Source organism: Tenrec ecaudatus, chromosome 13 (genome assembly GCF_050624435.1).
Source record: "Tenrec ecaudatus isolate mTenEca1 chromosome 13, mTenEca1.hap1, whole genome shotgun sequence".
In the NCBI taxonomy this organism is placed as follows: Eukaryota; Metazoa; Chordata; class Mammalia; order Afrosoricida; family Tenrecidae; genus Tenrec; species Tenrec ecaudatus.
This window is the reverse complement of record NC_134542.1, coordinates 80302131-80320730: the sequence shown is the minus strand read 5'-3', so window position 1 is coordinate 80320730 and position 18600 is coordinate 80302131. Positions and strand designations below refer to the sequence as shown.

Sequence of the window (18600 nt, the reverse complement as noted above, 5' to 3'; positions counted from 1 at the left end):
AAGTAGTTATTATTTAATAAACTCTTCATCAAGAAAGCAATACAATTTATATAACTGATTCACACAATATTTGCTGTTATCGATGAAATAAATATCAGAGTTAATTTATTAATTTTCCCCCTCAATTTCTACTAACAAAAAAATCCTTGCTGCCATCAAGTCAAGTCTAACAAATAGCAACCCTATTTTGAAGACATAGTAAATAGGCCCTAAAAAATAATCTTGTGACTAAGAAAAGAATTTTAAATGTGGATAAAAATATAATAGATGCTCTCTACTAAGTCTGTTCTATCTATATAGTTTCTGCTTCCAAGAGTTTCTAATTTATTCCTTGGCCAACAATATATTCACTTGAGAGAATAAAAGAATTCATGTTTTATTTCAGAAGACTGAACCAAATAAGGTAAATGAATGACATAATTGAAAGTATTCTGAAAGGCTGTGTGCCTTATTAACAGGAGCTTCTATTACAGAAATATTGGTTGCGACACTTTGCGTAACATTATCTACAGGTGAGTAACAGGGAAAGAACCAACAGTTCTTCACAAAAACTTGCAGTCAAACTCTCTTAATGTAGGTGATCAAAGGACTCTCCTGAGAGTAGGGATGGATGTGAAGAGGCAATGAAAGTGAATAGGATGCACTAGGCTCCCCACATAAGCCAAGAGTGTTGATGAAAACCTGGGAGGAGTGCGTGCAGGACAAGGAAGGGATTTCTAGAGACCAAGCGACTGGGATTGGAGACGGCGTGGCGTGAGGGAAGGAGATCTCAGTGAAAACAGAAAGGTGGAGGATTATCTTATAAGCAAGTGAATTGTCTAAGTAACTGGGTTTCCCAAATTTCACTATAAATCTAGAGTCTATTTGTGGTTTACTTGGTCACATGGTTTGGTCTTAATAATAGGCTGTCAAGTCTCAGTCTTGCTTCACTCTTATGTCTTGGAATGTTTTTGTTTTTAATCTGTAAATGGACTTTTTTTTTTAATTTTAACAATTTATTGGGGCTCATACAATTCTTTTCACAGTTCATGCATATACATACATCAATTGTATAAAGCACATCTGTACAGTCTTTGCCCTAATCATTTTTTTCTCTTTTCTTCTTTTACATTTTATTAGGGACTCATACAACTCTTACCACAATCCATACATATACATACACCAATTGTATAAAGCACATCCATACATTCCCTGCCCCAATCATTCTCAAGGCATTTGCTCTCTACTTAAGCCCCTTGCATCAGGTCCTCTTCCCCCCCCCCTCCCTCCCCATTCCCCCCTCCCTCATATGCCCTTGGTAATTTATACATCGTTGTTTTGTCATATCTTGCCCTATCCGGAGTTTCCCTTCCCGTGACCTCTTCCCTGGGAGAGGGACAGCAGAGAAGAGAATGGATTTTTTTTTAAGGTAAAGCAGTATATGAGTAAATGAAGTCAACTGCTACCAGTCCACCAACTGCCAACTAAGTCACTAAATGATGTACTTGCCAAGTTCCCGAGGAGACATTTATGTTTTTATGCTTAAGCTTTCGGATCTCCAAGACTTACTGCAACACTTTTACTATGGATTTGCAGTCACGTGCCATCAAATGGAGGTGCCCTAGTGGTGGCTACCAAGGGAAAGGTGGATGATTTAAGCCCAGCCATTCTGCACAAGAGGTGACAGCTGCCTTCTGGTCAAGGTTACGACCTTGGAAAGCCCACGGGGCAGTTTCACTCTGTCCTATAAAGTCCCTATGAGTCAAAGTTGATGAGTAAGCAATGTTCGCTTTTTGACGATGGCCTTTAAAATCATTTCCTATGTTATCATTTGAGATGCCCAGTGTCAATGTTAAATCTGTGAATGAATGAACTTTCTTATTCATATTTTTCTGGATTAAGATTTCATCGACCCCAGTCCTTACCTTTGGAAATAGTTGCAGTGAGTGATTTCAATCTGGATTAAGATATTTTTTCTGACAATTTTAGGCCTGTTAGTCATTCAATGAATCGATCATTTGCAAAGTTGGTTAAATGATTTTCAGTAAGTTTTAACTGTAGCATAACTTTAGAAATAAAGTTGATGTTTTACAATCTTTCCCCTTGAAATGGTGCTTTCACAATCCTTCACTCATGTTAAAACTTTAATATAAAAGGAAGACAATCATAAAGACCTCCAAATGTACATAGTTCATAATGCAGATGAGGGAATTAAGGCCTAGATAAGTAGACCTCAGGTTTTCAAAGTAATATACTTAAGGAATCAAATATTTTACATGGAATTTGCTATTTCATATATTAAGGAAAACATTAAAGTCAATATTATGAAAAAAATCAGAATTTTGATGAACTTTCTTATACCTATTTTACAGTTTAGTATTAAGTCTATTTTAATTGACCAGAAGTAGGTCATGAAAGATACACGTTTTTGAGCATCAGGGATTCTTAAACTACTCTAGTCAATTAAGTTTTTGCTACCATATTAGTATTTTAAAATAAGAAAGAGGAAGAAGAGTTATCCTGGGGGTTGGGTAGGTGTAGGGATAGGCATCTATTAGAGGCAGTTGAGAAAATTAGGTATGGTACATACTGACTTTGTAGCTAATCTCATCAGGCTACCCGCTAAGAATGACAGTTTTTGATACCTCCTGAGGACTACACCTTAATTCATAGAGCTGACCTCTTAGTATAGGCCTTGCCTAGCCATCAAAAGTCCTACCTGGTAGATTAGTGACATAAATTTCCAGATTTAGCCGTTTCTAGTACTGGTCACTCCTGTTCTCTGTGTCCATATGTGTGGACAGCTACTTTGCATTAGGTGTGGCAGTTAACAGCAGAGCTGACTTAGAACTTTGGTTGCTGACGCTCAATCTTTTGTTCTTCACATATTTGAAATAATTACCAGCATTTCAATTGTGCCAGAGACTGCTGGTTGCCTGCCTATCATCAAATACCCACCCCCATTATGCTTTATTAACAAAACCCTGTTTTTAGTGGGGTAGCATTGTGCCTTGTGTCCAGAAAATAAGTTTTTTCTAAGCCAGTGGTGGTTTCCAGTCCTCCTGCCCTCCTCTCCAGTGTCCCTAGTAAGAAGAGGTTTCGCTCAGAGGCAGGCTTTCATTTTCACTTCCTTAGAAAATGCTTTTACAGAAAATTTATTTGGAAAAAGAATGCCTGGCATATTAAATATTTGTCAGAAATATTTCCTGAAAAGGGCTTCTCGATAACAATGGTAAATATTTTACTTTTCTCATGACTTTGTGCCATTATAAGTAGAAATATCTTTTTTAAATGATGAGTAGAAATCTCAGAGAAAAGCTGTATTTTCAGAATCACTTTTAACCTTTCCCAAGACTCTCCGCACCCACACCAAATATCATAGCCATTAAATACTCTCAAGGCAGACTTGGGGGTTTCCTGGGAAAAAGACAGAACAAAACAACATCCAAACAACCGAGAAACTTTATTGTAATATTACTTTTTAAGTGTCTTGTTTCTATAGCTCACATAAAACAAAATGAAACAAAAAAAATCACTTTCAAAGTAGGTCATATATTTGATCTCTTTTTTTAAAGAGAAATGTGAATTCTTTTGATCTAAATATCACATTTGAGTCAATAAAGTGAACTCTATTTAATATTCATCAAAGGTTAAGCATTTGGGTGCTATCTGAAAGGCTGATGGTACCTAGGAGCCCTGTGGAAGGAAGACCTGGTGGTGGGCCTTCCATAAACATCACGTCCAAGAAAACCCCACGGGCAATCAGATCTACTCCGTTGCATGGGGTTGTGAGGCGCTGGAAATCAGTAGCACCTAGCAACAACATATAGCAAAATGCTTCCAGTCAAGCATTAATTTCTACTATTCTGGCAAACAAAAACAAAACAACATGAAAATAATGACAAACAGTAAGCTCAACAGTTCTGTAAAACTCAATGTAGCAGAATTTATAAGAAATCTCTTTTATACCCTCTTCAAAAAAGTTTAGGCAGTTAATCAAAAGTAGCCAGAGCCTATAAAGAGCATTACGGTCTGTTTCATTCTATGCAGCTTAGCACCTCTTAATCCTGGATCTCATAGAAGCAGCAAGTGGGAAGTGCTAGATATTTAACAACAGATAGAGGCTGACAGGTAGCTAATGTGACAAATGGTCTTTTGCCACTTGAAGACCAAAGTGAGAAGATAACTATATTGGTTTTTTCCCCCCATTTCTTTTGTCAACCCTAGCTATTTACTTGAATTAAGGGCTTTTTTTATTTCTTGTTTTACAGATAATAATTAGGTTATTGTCTTTCTTTCCATTAACAATACAGCTACTTAAGTTTCAATAAATGTGAACTCTCATACCTACCATCTGATTGTGTTATACAAATTTATTCAATGTTTTCAACAAGGATTTGTTATTAATAAATCCATGTATTATCACCATCTCAAGGCCAGAAATACCTACAGTCAAAAACATTACCCTGTTCAACATAATAGCTCTTGCACTCCACTGCCTGTGTCTCCACCAAAGACAAAATTATCTCCTAAGTTTCGTGTTTAAAATGTACAGCTTTTAAATAACCCTGCTGTAATTTAAAAATGTGTTCACTATAATAACTCTCACAGAACCAACTGGGCATGTCTTTGTTCAGCTTTAAGAAAAAACAGAAAAGTTTGACAGAAAAAATATACTGTTCAAGCCGAATGTTTTATTAGGGGGTAATTTTGAATACTAATATGCATTTGCTCTTAGTCACCAAAAGCAAATATATGTAGCATGGGAAACAGTAGCAGTAAGTGGAAGTTATTTATTTTTAAAATAGAAGTGGTTGTTTGCTACAGTAGTATAGCAAACAAGTTTCAGAAAATGTGAACAAAGCAAGAGAATGGAAGAAAACCACCTTTGTACCCAAACCGTTACGTGCATTATTAAACTTTCACACATTTCCCTCCAGCCTTTTAATGTGGAAGCTTAAATGGCTTTGTTTACTTACAAATTAGCCCTCATGCCATTTACAGAACTTGTACAGAGGCAGGCATACTGCACACACATAAGAAGCACCATTCACGGGAATGTTAGCTTTGTTCCCAACCCAATTTTGCAGGGCCTCAAAATGGAAGCCAACCAGATAACTACAGATCACTGTTAACAAACAAAAGTACACCACCTTGATGTTCATTTTCCTAGAAATGAAATTACTAAACAACTACAGACATTTTTAATTCATTACTTACATTACTCACAGAGGGAGGGCACAAATGGCTTCACAAATACGGTTATGCACTCATATGCATTTCTAATGGACGAAAACACGTTCTTAGATTACTTACCTTTTACCTGTCATCCCCTAAGAATATCCTGCAATGAACCCAACACACTAATATTTTCAATGAGAACAGCGCTCTCAAAACTGCTAATGTTTTCGCCAGCAGGCTCTATATTGGGAGCTTAAGTAGCCGAGATTTAGTATTTTATCATATTTTCTTTGATTGGTTTTGACCTCCCAACAAGATAATATGCATTTTAAAAAACCCTGATTATGTTTAATAGAAAGTGAATGGATGTCAAAGAATATTTTGCTTTGCCTAATGAGACTTTATAGATTAAGTCTAATTATCGCTGATAAAAGCCAACGTTCCTTTATGTATTGAAGAGCAATTAGCTTTCCTTTCAGAACAAGTTTATTAAACTTACAAAAATAATGGTATTTTTGGCATATTTAAGTAAGGGTTTAATAATACAACCCCCAAATTAAAAACTGAGAAGAATTTTTATAGAATATATTATCTTTTAATGATTATATTTTGAACTAGAGTTAATACAGAATATGTAGGAACTATAGTTTCTCATTAAAATTCTGAGAACCTATTTAATATCAGCTTTATTTTGAGTCCAAAAATTTTGTTTTTAATGTATAAAAGAAACATCCTAGAATACATTTCTGGAAGAAGGCTAAACCTCAGATAAATGCATTTCTGTATTTTAGAAGTACCAGTGAAAACAGGTGGATTTGGACTCAACTTGCTTCTTATAAACATGAACAATAGCAACAAAGTGTGCGTGCGTGTGTGTGTGTGTGTGTGTGCGCGCGATGTATGCAAAACAAACATGCCAAACTTTCTTTCTTACCCAGAAACCTCTCAGGCTCAGTCATGCTTCTGCCTTATTGGCACTGTGTGACCTTGAGAAATTCCCTTAATTTCTGAGCCCCCAGAACCATCTCCTACAGACTGCAGATGGCCTTTCCATAATGGCAAATGTCAGGAAAATGTCTTTTTGAGCAGTAAATGGAGGTGGAAAGAGGTGGCGCAAGCCAAAAAATAAAACGTCCACTTGAGATGGTTGAGCGTGTTATGTACATCATCAACCTCATTTCCACTGTAACAGAAGGAGCACTGGTGGTGTGATGCATTAAGCAATGGCCTGCTAACCTTAAGCTCCGTGACTCGAGGCCTGAGTCACCTGGCAGGAGAGTGTTAAGACCGTCTGCTTCTGTGCGGTTCACAGCCTCGGAAGCCCGGCGAATCTGTCCACCAGGGCTGCGACCTCTGAAATGGCTCCATGGCAGTGGGGATCTCACCGTCCTATGAGACTGGCAGTGTATGTTGTGTTTATATGGTCGACAAAGGAATTGCGGGGATAGGGAGTCTTACTGTATTTTCACACAAATAACGAGCATGCAATACGGTTTTGCCAGCTGCATCCTTTCCCAAGGTATTTTCATAAGGGCAAGACGTTTAATTTTTGGCTGGCAAAATTGTATGCAGCATCTGAGTGACTTGTGTGAAAATACATCTTTATGTGGTTCAAAGTCAGAAGTAGACTCGGCTAGACCTTCTTTTAGCAGAGGCAAATGAAACTAGAAGACATAGGAGTAGGAACCGGGAAGCACCCTGATGGCAGGGACGAAAGCTCCTGACCACTGACTGACAGGTGGGCGGTGAGACCCCTCCAGCGTTCCCGGAGGAAAGCCGCAGTGATGCGCTTCTGTGAAGACAGGCGCCTTGGAGACTGTGGGACAGCTCTGCCCTGCCTGACAGCGTTGGTAGCAGGCACTGGAGTCAACCTGATGGCCCACAGTGCCAAGCTGAACACAGATCAGGGAACACAGATAATGAGTCCTCTGTGGCAGCTTCTTTGCTCTGATTAGTGAAGTCGTGTCAACCTACCACGTCCAGCTCAGAGGGGACAATAAGTTCAAAATTTTACCAGCATTTTAAAAAGTCAATTTCTGCCCATGGTAGAAATTTCATTTTTCTAATTTTATGGAAGAAAAACAACAAAACCACCAAACTTGTGAATAATCATATGGCATGGCATAATCAAATGGACAAAATCCTTTCCCCCCAAATGACTGCATGTTTTTGATCTTTGAACTGATTTATAATATTGCCCTAGTGTAGCTTTCCTATATGTCACATGATCATTTAGTTTTATACCTGCATAAATGACAAAAATCACTAATAGAATTAAGTAGAAGGAAATAAAAGATTTACTTAAAGAATGCATATATTATGTGAAAGTTCCTTGCTTTGGAAACAGAGGAAACTGAAGGCTTAGTGAGTGTTTACCATAAATTTATGTATATCTTTATAAATAACAAAAGGCAATACTTCAGAGTGTACTGACATTTACTTCACTGAAGTACTACTTCTTGGTTTAAAGACTGTACTTTTATAAAGCAGATACCCGTGGTCCGTCTCTGGCTTCATAGAAGTCACCCACTCTGGTCTTTGCACTGAAGCTGAAATTGCCCCTGAGATATCCATTACTCCATTTCTGCTGAGATACTGAAAAATCACAGATTTTTCCACTTCAGGTTTTAATAATTACAACCCAGCTTTGACATTAATGTTGTGCAGATTCTATCAAAGGGCTAAAGATTTATAGGAGATCAATTTAGGGTAAGTACATTAGTCCCATACAAGCCTTTATCTGAGGAAAGAATGCTCATGTTTCTCTCCACCAGCATCCTGGATGGGCACCAAACGCACGTTACTTGGTATAAAGTATGTACCTTTATTACTTCAGGGTACTGTCTGAGTTTCTTGCCACATGGAGTATAATAAGCTGCTTCTCCTTGAATGCGCCCTCCAACGTTTCTTATTCTTGTCTCCCTTTGCCAGCTACACACAGTAGAAATGAGGGTTAGGACATATGTATTTAACCTGCAACGAAGCTTTTACAAACTAGAAAAACAATAAAGTGTACATATGCTCCCTAGAAAACCAGACTGACACACAGAAAATAAAAAAAACAATCCCTTAATTGTACAACCCACAAATATGCACTACTAAAATTATTTTTACTTTTAGTTAAGTAACGCAATTCTAAAAAATCATAACGGGTATTACTTGAGGCACACAGCAATATCCAGGACCATGAGTCAATGTATAGCACAGTATAGTATAGTTTATATATAATAATGTTTGTATCTGAAAAGCCCTGTGAGAAGAGTGACTCACTGTTCCTTGATGCTCAGGCACCTCTCGTCCTAAACCTGTCGGTTCCATTTAAACCATTTTAACCGAACTCGGCTGGAATTCTTCATTTTGTCCACAGTTTTCACTGCCCTTTAATTCTGTCTTCACACAAACCCTTTAGCATTCTTAACTGCCTTCCTGACCTTTGCCAAAGGACCTTTTTGGGTTTTCAGAGAAAGCCATTTGGCTGGCTGCGTGACCCCATCGCAGGTAGCTTTGATTTCAGCTGCTCTATCTAGTGACAGACTAGTGAGACCGTTGCTTTGGCTCTTCAGTGCTAATCACGACACAGGACATTCACTTCTGGTATCTGTGGTTGAGAATAAGGCACCAGCACCCCGCCCCGCTCCCACCACAGGTACTCATACACATCTGGGGAAGCCAAATGAGAAGCCTTCGCGTGCGTACCCATATTCCAAAGGAAAACGCAGCTCCCGCTCATCCGCGACTCTTCTTCGTTTGGATGTGCCTTCGAGAAAATTCAGCCAGTCAATACAGATGATCACTTTTTGAATTGTATGTAGCATGTGCTCTTTAAGAATAATATTTTAGTGCCTTGCATTATCCAGCCTCATTCTCTATCTCGTACATTATTTTTAGATGTTTTTCAACAGAACATGTATAAGACAGAGGTGTTTCTTTTTTCACTTTGTCTGAATGGCAGAATAACTAGCCTTTCTTTCTAAAGAAAAACAATCCAAAGTAAAACCATACATTTTTCTCCCCTTTAATATAGTTATTAATGACGAGAAAAGTAGGAGGACAAATAGATAATAGTTTAGTATGTCTGCGTACAGTTGGTTCTTTGAAAATGGGAGGCTTCTCTTTCTTGCTAGACGTCCAGATATATCGACAGTCAATAACAATAGAAGGTGTTTGACTTAATCTAGAGTACAAATGGTAGTATGATGGTTATATATTTATTTCTCCTGGACAAGTTTCGGAAATACGAACATGTGTATCTTCCATTAGTAGGATATACTAGTTTATGGCAAATGAAAGCACAATTAGAGTTGCCAAGAAGAGCGTGAAATGCAAGAACTAGTTAACATGGTATTTTACTGTAAACATCTTTCCCTTCACTCTTGCATGAGAATAGAGAGCAGCCCTGGAATATTGCATGTACAAACTTTTAACAAAGCTTATAAAACTCTTGAAGTTTATAAAAAGCCACCTATGAAAAAAAATACAGCATGTTTTATCTGAAAGTCAAAATATTAATAAAATTCTGTATTTTTTGAAGCACAAACTGATAATCAGAGAAGTACACAAAATTAGGAGCTGGCGTCAATCAGACTCTTAATTTGGGAGCGCAGCGAGAATAAGAGTGAATGCTGACCTTTCTTAGCCAGCCTAGCATCTACCTATAGCACTTGATCCCAATGAGCTCGTCTCCAGAACACTGTATAAATGGAAATTCTTGCTATACTTTGAATATTACTTTACAATAATAAAAATAAAGGGTAGGTACCAGAGTGCGGGCTCGAAGTAAGTGTGGAAGAAGGTGTGCCAAGAAAAGCAGGTGACTGGGGCTCAGAACATAAGGCAGCAGGAGCAGAGCCTGGGGCTTTTGCTATGTGGACGGGACGAGGCGCTGAGAGGGCTGAGAGACTGATGGAAGGGCTTTTGACAGAGGACGCGGTCTGACTCAGGTTCGTGGAAGTTTTCTCTCCTTCAGTGTCACTATCTGATTCATCTTGGTCTTTATCATCCTCATCCTCTTCTTCTTCTGAGCCTTCTGTATCTGATTCTGAGTTACTATCTGATTCTGGGAAGTAAAAGAAGTATTGGATATTATAACTACATAATCACCACGGGTTTGTAATTTGTAACTAAATGGGATTGTTCAGGCACTAGCAACTGTAACTGAGAACTCAAATGAGCAACTTCCCCAAGAATAAGTGTAAAAACTGTTACTATAAGTTAGTTGAGCATATCTAAACTGTACATTCTCAAAATTCCTCATTTAAAGTAGCAATTTTACTCCAAACTTTAATCATGTAACAGTTTTCATTATTCATACGGTGAGTTCTGCTTATGGGCTTCAAAATCACTTTTAACTTAATGCAGAAACTAAGGTACAGTGAGAACGAATGGATTCCTCACAGGGACGGGCCCCACTCACTGGAGAAGGCTACGAAGTCCAGGAGGAGGACCAGGAGCCTCCGGCTACCATTATCCTTTCTTCTGAGCAAACGATTTTCGGGGGGCGGGGGGAATCATAGCTTTAAACATTTGGGAGTGGGAGGTACTTTTTAAAATTTAGGTGCAAGACTGTATCAATTTCCCAGACTTCACAAAAGAGGAAGCTCATAGAAACAGTCGTGGCAGGATAATGTAGCGATTTACTAGTCTAAGCTTGTTCTGTTTATGAGATATGTAGTCCTCTCATCCTAGCCCTCCCGCAATTTCAAGGCAAGCTTCAGAGTTCCCTGGGAGAAAGAGCAAGGGGTGGGTCAGGGTCAGCGGGCAGGCGGACACTGAAGAAGTGTGCGCACGTGGGTCCCACAGGGGAGGGAAGCGACAGCATGCCTCCACCGACACAACAGGGATGCTACCCAACTTCCAACGTGTTGGCCAAAGAGGATGCTGGATACTGCCGTAACAGACTCGACATGGCAGGCCTCGTCTCTCTTCCTGATGCCATAAATGTCCCAGATTTCAGTGGGACCCAGGGAGAGAAGACCCAAGACAAAATATTCTGACATCAGGGTGGGATGCAGATATTAAGATGAAAATGAATTGAACAGAAACAAAATTTTTCTTGTACAATGGAATTTCTGGGTTAAGACTCATACCACTATCCAAAATTTCAAGAAGGTTAACTAAAGAATGTACAGACTACTCACGCCTCCAGATAGGAGGGGCCTTTAACAAATCATGGCAAGTTTCCATTCGCTTAATCCCACCTCTCTGAGACACCTTGGAAGGCCTTCCTCTCCCCCCCACCCCCGCCCGGCCCCGCACGTACAATCTAATCCTGGGCAATGCAGATAAGCACAGGGCTCACGCTTGGGCTCCTTTCCTAGTGGTTCCCAGCTTTGATGGAGTGACAGGATGTGCGATGCTATCTGCTTATCACGGGATTCACAACTTCAGTTTAGGAACATTATGAATATTAATACTATTATGTTTCACGAAAAGTTCTACTCTGGGAACCTAAGGGGAAAAAGTCTTCTCTGGGGAAGATGTCCTTTCCTTAACCGAGTATTGAGTGTTTGCCTTCGAGACCCTTTGGATTGCAGAACTGACTCATTCCAGTGGCTGCTAGAAAATGTAGTGTGGTTTATGGCTGGTCAGTAACAAAGTCAAAAACTTTAAAACTTTTCTGTGGGGCAAGAGAGAGAGGGAAAGGAAAAGAAATAAGAAAGCGGGGGTGGCCGGGTAACGCAGACAACGAATGCAGATAAAATGAAGGCGCATCGTCTAAGTCTCTGGAGGGTGGACATCCATCAACATACAGGAGTGTGGGCAGGTACTTTCTGAATGACTGACTGTGACTACACATTTTACCTCTGTCAAAAATGTCGGCACTAGCCTTTTAACAATTTAGCATAAAAGTAACTGATGCTAACATATTCTCGTGTATACTCGAGTATAAGCCGACCAAATATTGGCCAAGGCACATTATTTTACCACAAAAACCATTATAAATGTGCTGGGAAACTCGGCTTATACATGAGTATATATGATACACACGCACACACACGAGTGGTCCTGAATGAAATAAAAATGAAATCATGTCATGCATGTATTATTTGTATTCACTTAAAGCATATTGCTCGTTTAATGTCAAATGAACGGCCGAGTTGGGTAACTTTGGATTTCCAATTCAATTATCCCTGCACTCCACTGAAGCAACCACGAGGGACCGGCGGCACCCCAGCTGTGCGAAACAAGGGGAATGGCCAGGGCCGTGCATCTGAGCCTAAAGAGGCTCCTTAAAACGATTTACTTCACAGAGCATGTAAAGAAAAATTCATTTAACTTTAAAAATAGGAAATAACCTGATTGGCTGTCATCAGATTCATCATCTTCGTCATCCTCCTCATCTTCCTCCTCGTCTTCGTCCTCTTCGTCCTCGTTTGAATCATCGGAGTCTTTGCTGCTCGGAATGTCTGAATCGGGTCCTCGAAAGTGCTCCCCGAGGGTGTGTGCAGGGTGCGGGTGATGCTGCGTCGGTGCGGTGGCGGCGGCACTGCCCGCGGCGGCTTTTTCCTGGCCCTGACTAGGCAGCAGGGGCGAGGTCGAGGGCATGGCCTGTGCCTGCGTGCTCGGGGTTCTTCTCCCGCTCGTACTCAAGTTGACCGGTGAGGGAAAGGAGGTGCTACCTGCAGCGGCAAGGGTCTCACTCCTCCGGCTCTGTATTTTAGTTTGGGTCGTCAGTGCCAGAGGGGCTTCTTGAATGACACTCGGCATCACTCCATTTGGTTGATGATGACCTAAAAGTGCGTTTGTCAAAAATGGATTCGGGTGGTTATTTTCTAATGTTTGTTTTGGATGTGCTGGTGAACAAGAGGCTGCTTTGGGATTGGACAGAGCTGCAATAACCTTCTTCAGGCTCTTGGATGACTCCTGTTTCTTTAACTGTGCTGGGAATGTCTGTTTGTATTGTTCCTGTTAAAACAGAAATTGAAAGGGGAAAAAAAAGTACAATAACAACCAGGATTATGTATCTTTCAGTGTCTGAGAACAGCTCCTTATATACAAATTTAAATCACAATATACAAGTGCAGTAAAAGGGAGGGGAAGCTCTACTTTAGATATTTAAAATTCGGTTTAGCAAAGTCAGCAGTTTGACCCTGCCAGCCCCTCCTGTGGAGAAAGAGGAGGCTGGCTGTCTCATGTAGATGGACAGCTGCAGAAAACCAGGATCCTGTTTGTGGGCGCTGTGAGCTCCAGTCAACTCGGTCGCTCGCAGTGGATTTGGCCTCACCCTGCCATTAACCGGCCCGGGGACCCTACAAGGCAGCTCTCTGCACCTGTTCAAGTCAGCTATGCACTACCATGCGCGTGAAGTGTGTATGCATTGCTCCTATTAAACCTTAGCACCTTTCCTCACCGCCAAACTCCTACTCCACACCACACACCAAAGCTAGTTTACCTGCCTTAATCTATTATGTTAGCTCTGTGCTCAAAGCTTTTAGTGCCTTTCCCACTTGGTAAGTCTAAATACTTTATTGTGGTAATTAAATTACTTTACATTTTAGCAGTAATAGATCTTTCCAACCATACTAGACAATTGGCCAGGCCTTATGCGTGTCATGAAAGGAGCCCAGGTGGCATATGGTTACACATTCAGCTATGAATCGCAAGGGCAGCAGTTTGAAACCAGCAGCCATTCCTGGGGAGAAAGCCGGGCTTTCTACTCCCATAGACAGTTACAGTCTGGGCATTGCACGGGGCAGTGCCACTCTTCCCGTCCTGTAAGGATTACTGTGAGTCAGCACGGACTTGATGGAAGGCAGTGGGTTGTTGCTGCTTTTAGTTTGTATGTGGGTTATACTTTCACTATCCCCCTATTTTGCTCTGGTCACTTTCTTTAAATGGAATATTTTCATCTTTCCATTTTAAGATGAAAACATTTTATGTAAAGAAGGTTTTTAAACTTTAATTTATTACACAGTTTTCAATGTTAACATGTTGACATTGAATATAATAAAATAAACCAATTTTCTTGGGGAAAAATCATCTGCAAGCTCCATTAAGCCATAAAATTTACAGATGTATATAAGAAAAAAAATACTAGAATCCCTTTGAAAATAATAAAGGTATATAAATTTCATTAAGTTGGTGTAACTAAAATAAAAAATAAAGTAAAATAAATTTATTAAAGTATTTTATGCTAATAGAGGAAGAGTTTAATTTCCTGAGCTGAAATTGTGCACTGACAATGACTAGCTCAAAATGAGCATCGGTGTGGCTGCCAGTATCAGGCTCAGCCTTCTAACACGCAAGTCGGCAGAACTTTGCGAGGGGGATTTCACAAAGATAGATGAAGATGTAAAGCCATGCAAAATTACTTAGCAACAATTTTAAAGCCGGAGTCCTAACACATAGCAAACAAAGGCAATATATCAATTCCTTTGACATGTAACTTCTTTTCTACCGTAGTTCAGAAAATTAATTTATCTAGATAATTCTTTGTAAACAATTACAGGAATATATTTGTACCTAAGGCAATGTCTCACAAGGAGTAAGTGCCCAATTAGAGTTTGTTCTGGGAATAAACTATGGAAATAACATTATTTATTTACTTTTTACAATAAGAAACCTTAGCATTTATTTTATAAAAGAGTATTTCTAATATGAGTATTGCCTAAGTAAAACATCTTCCCATAAAACTTAAATTCTTAGTTAAAGAAATCAGTATATTTTGCTTTCTTGGAAAATAATGTCACAAAACAATTTTATCTCTTTCTTTATAGGTAGTAAGATTTTCTTCTACTCACAGGACCAAATGAGACATGAAAATCAAAGTCTTCTCTTTAGTTTTACATTTTAATTTTCTGTAAGTGTCCCTTAAAATTCAATACTTAATAATCTCCTTCCTTATACTGAACCCTAGAGGTTTCAAGAACCAATGATTCTTCCATTGTTTGCAAGTACCCATTACTATTTTACACCACACACAGTCTCCTTTACGGCATGAAGGGTAGGACGTAAAAGAACGGTGGCATTGGTGAGTCAGTGGTCCAAGTCTTGCCTTCCATGTGGGGCAACCATGAATGCAAACTCACAAACTCAATTTCCAGTCAGTGCACCTTGTATGCAGCCCCCACCCCTCTATCAGCTGAGGCTTGCAGGTGCAAGGCTGCTGAACAAGTTTCAGAAATGTTTTCAAGTTTAGACAGACTAAAAAGACAGTCCTAGAGATCTGCTGCCAAAAATCAGCCAATGAAAATCCCAACAGTCTCATCTATAACTGATCATAGAAATGGTGCAGTGCTTCATGCCATTGTGCCTTGGGTCCCTGTGAGTTGGGACTGGGGGGTTATGACTCACTGGTAATGAACAATAACAACATATAAGAAGAGGGAGAGGAGAAAATTGAGACATGGATTATTTAGTGGAGCTATTGGGTAATGGTTAACCTCAAAGTTGGTGGTTCAAACCCGTCAGCTGCTCCCCAGGAGGCACGGTGAGGCTGTTTGCTCCGGCAAAGATTTATAGTCTTGGGGACACTCTAGAGGGTCTCTGTGAGTTGGAATTGACTCTTTGGAAGTGGGTTTTGGTTTGGATTTATAGGAGCAAATGTCTGGATACACTAAGATATCTGTTTGGAGGACAAGGGTGTGGGAAAACCAGAGGCTTGAAACACCGTTCTAATGCCATGCTCTCCTGCCCTCAGCTCCCACATGTGTTGTTACGGCGGACAGCACCAAATCCTGCACTGTCTTCTTGCACCGCTGGATGGGCTCCCGCTGGCCAAGCACTCCACTGTTTGCAGCACCCAGGGGTGACCCAGTTTAATACTTGTCAGGACTGAGTTGAATGTCTAAGTTAAATGTCTAAACAGACATTTAGAGTTGAGTCTAATGAGAATGTCCGTGCATATAAGGTATTTCCTTTAACTAGGTTTTTTTATTAGTTTTTTTCAGGTAATTCATATGGTAATTTCTGAATGAGCTCCAATTTATAGGAGGGTAATTTCCCCCCCTCATCTTAATCCTGGCATGGAATGACTTTGTTTTAAATCCCTCTGTTCTAGTTTATTAAGTGATGTTGCTAATGACTTAACCTCTCTGAGCCTTAGCTCTTTCATCACACAAGGTTTTGGCAAGGATTAAGTAAAATTATATGTACACATGTGACTCAGCTATTACAAAAAAGGGCCATTTATATATAATTAAATTGATCTGGTGCTGTAATATCACTTTTTAAAAATGAGATATATATTAATGAAAAACTAAAATAACCTAAACAATATAATTTCTAATTTGCTTATTTTACTTATGAAGAGTCAAGTTAGACGATGCCAGTAGTATCTGCTATGCTTCAGCGATATATTACCCCAACATACATACCTATGTATTACTAGAGCTGAAAAAGAAGTCATGATTAAGTTGTCAGAAAATAGATTAAAATGATGAGAAGGTAAATATAAAATCAGAGACATCTAGTTGATTAATGCTCATATTCTATTCCTGAAAACAAGAAAGTATAAATTTTAGGTAGAAGTTAACTTAAATTTGTGCAGCATAAAAATAATACAAGAGCTATCTTTTTCCTAATTGTAAACTTTCTCCTACAGATAAATTTCACTCACCCGTTTGGACCGCAATTCACTGGTCAAAGGACTAGATTCTTCAGAGGTATATTTATTCCCTGCTTTAAGTACATCCGGAGAAGGAACGATGAGTTTCACACAAGTGTCCTTTTTGGCTTGGTTTACCAAAGACAAAGGTTTCGCAGTGGACACCAGGCCCGTAGACTGTATCACACTGGTGTGTTTGTTCACAGACTCCTCCTGGGCCTGAGAGCTTTGGAAAATAAATGGAAGCTGCTGCGACAAAACCTGAGGCTGCTTCTGCTGGGATTGGAACGATGAGGGGGCCTGGGATTCGGACACGAGAGGTGATGGCTGGTGTATTCTTTTTTCCTGGGCTTTTTCAGTTGCTTTCTGTCCATCTGCTTTTGGGTCTGAAATACCATGTAATAGCACCTGTGTTTTAAAAAGAGAGAGAGACGTAACTTCTTAATGTCCATAAAACAAAGAATACCAAGCAGAAACGCTTGAAGGAAAGAAAGTGCTGTATATAGGCGTGTAGAAGCTGCGTTTCCTAGCACATTTTTATGCAGTTTTTTGTGGTACAATTAGGTGCCTCGGCTGGCACGCGGGTCGGCTTACCCTCGCGTAGATACGGCACTTTACAAAGTGTTCTTAATGAATTTCAATCGGTTCTTCAAAAGCGAGAATTTAAGCATTTGGCTTTGTGAATACATAGAGTCAATGGTGTTCTTTATACCTGATTGTTAGTTTGATGTTGTGCTTCGCTCTCTGAATCAGAGTCATCTTCACTTTCTTCAATGCTCTGGTCTTCCTCCTCTCCCTCTTCTAGGTCGTCGGAGTCACTGCTGCTGACGCCTTCACTGGAGGTGTCCGACGACGCGCCGGAGTCACTGTCGCTGTCACTACAACTTTCCACGGCTTTCTTCCTTGGTTTCTGGAAAAAGACAAGATTTCCCCCCCAGATTTTATTTTGAGAAAAAATTCAAGTTTCGGAAAGGAACTTTAAATTTGAAATATTTTAAATATCAATTTGTAACTATAAGAAAAAGGCCATTGTTGTATGGCTGTAAGGCTACTCAACAAACTGCTTACTTTATCTGACAGGAATCATGTCACTAAAAATGCAAGTTCTTGTCAAATTCACTAAGTATACTGAAGGTATTAATAATTCCATATACATGAGGAGGCTTCACAAGTGAAAAACATGGAACTGAACAATAGAATTCAAAATTTTAAAGTCCTCTCCATACATATGTAAACTTATATGACCATTATGCTTCAAAAACATGGTATACTTAAAAGAGCAATTTACAAAATGATCACTTCAGTGTTACATCTTTAGCTTTACCCTTCCTTCTTTGTGCAGGTGGTGAGTAAGTAGCCAAATGTCTCCCTGTAAGACACCAACTACAATTCTAGATGATTGGCTACAGCAGTGTCCAAGAGAGAGCCCTCATGTTCCAGAAACATACAGACCAGTGTGGCAGAGGCAGGGAGTAAGTGCATGCAACAACAAGTCCACACGGCACAGCGCAGTAGAGTGAAATTAAAACTGGCAGTGTACGACTTGGAGATGTGGCTTTAATTCAAATCGAGGAATTCAAGTTTAGGTTTTTCATATCAGAAATGATAGAAAAAGATAACGGAGGAAGCTTAATTTTTACAACATATAAGGGATGGATAGACAATGGGATTTTTTCCATGAACGGTTTGAAACCTCCTCTTATAAAGACCCTATACTAACCCATCAAGTCAATTGTTCTTCAGGGTTTCAGAGACTGTAAATGTTTGTGGAAACTGAGAGCCTCATCTTTCTCCAGCACAGCAGCTGGTGGGTTTGAACTGCCACCCTTGTGGTTAGTAGTATTAGCTAGCAGACCTTCCCTAGCTACCCCCTGCTGTCCAGTTGATTGTGATGG

At 39.7% G+C, this 18600-nt stretch overlaps 1 protein-coding gene across 10 annotated transcripts in view; it reads right to left on the bottom strand.

The window, feature by feature from the left end:
- Positions 1–18600, bottom strand: part of BAZ2B (bromodomain adjacent to zinc finger domain 2B) — a 388953-nt gene that overhangs the window by 65479 nt on the left and 304874 nt on the right. For 9 of the 10 annotated variants that reach the window (XM_075529673.1, XM_075529679.1, XM_075529678.1 and 6 more), the window contains 6 exons: positions 17418–17615; positions 16718–17113; positions 12456–13065; positions 9920–10216; positions 8857–8917; positions 7983–8091 (listed from right to left, as the gene is read on the bottom strand). In XM_075529673.1, the coding sequence (XP_075385788.1) occupies positions 7983–8091; positions 8857–8917; positions 9920–10216; positions 12456–13065; positions 16718–17113; positions 17418–17615 (1671 nt within the window). The remainder of the gene's footprint in view (positions 1–7982; positions 8092–8856; positions 8918–9919; positions 10217–12455; positions 13066–16717; positions 17114–17417; positions 17616–18600) is intronic. The other variant, XM_075529682.1, reaches the window with a different exon arrangement.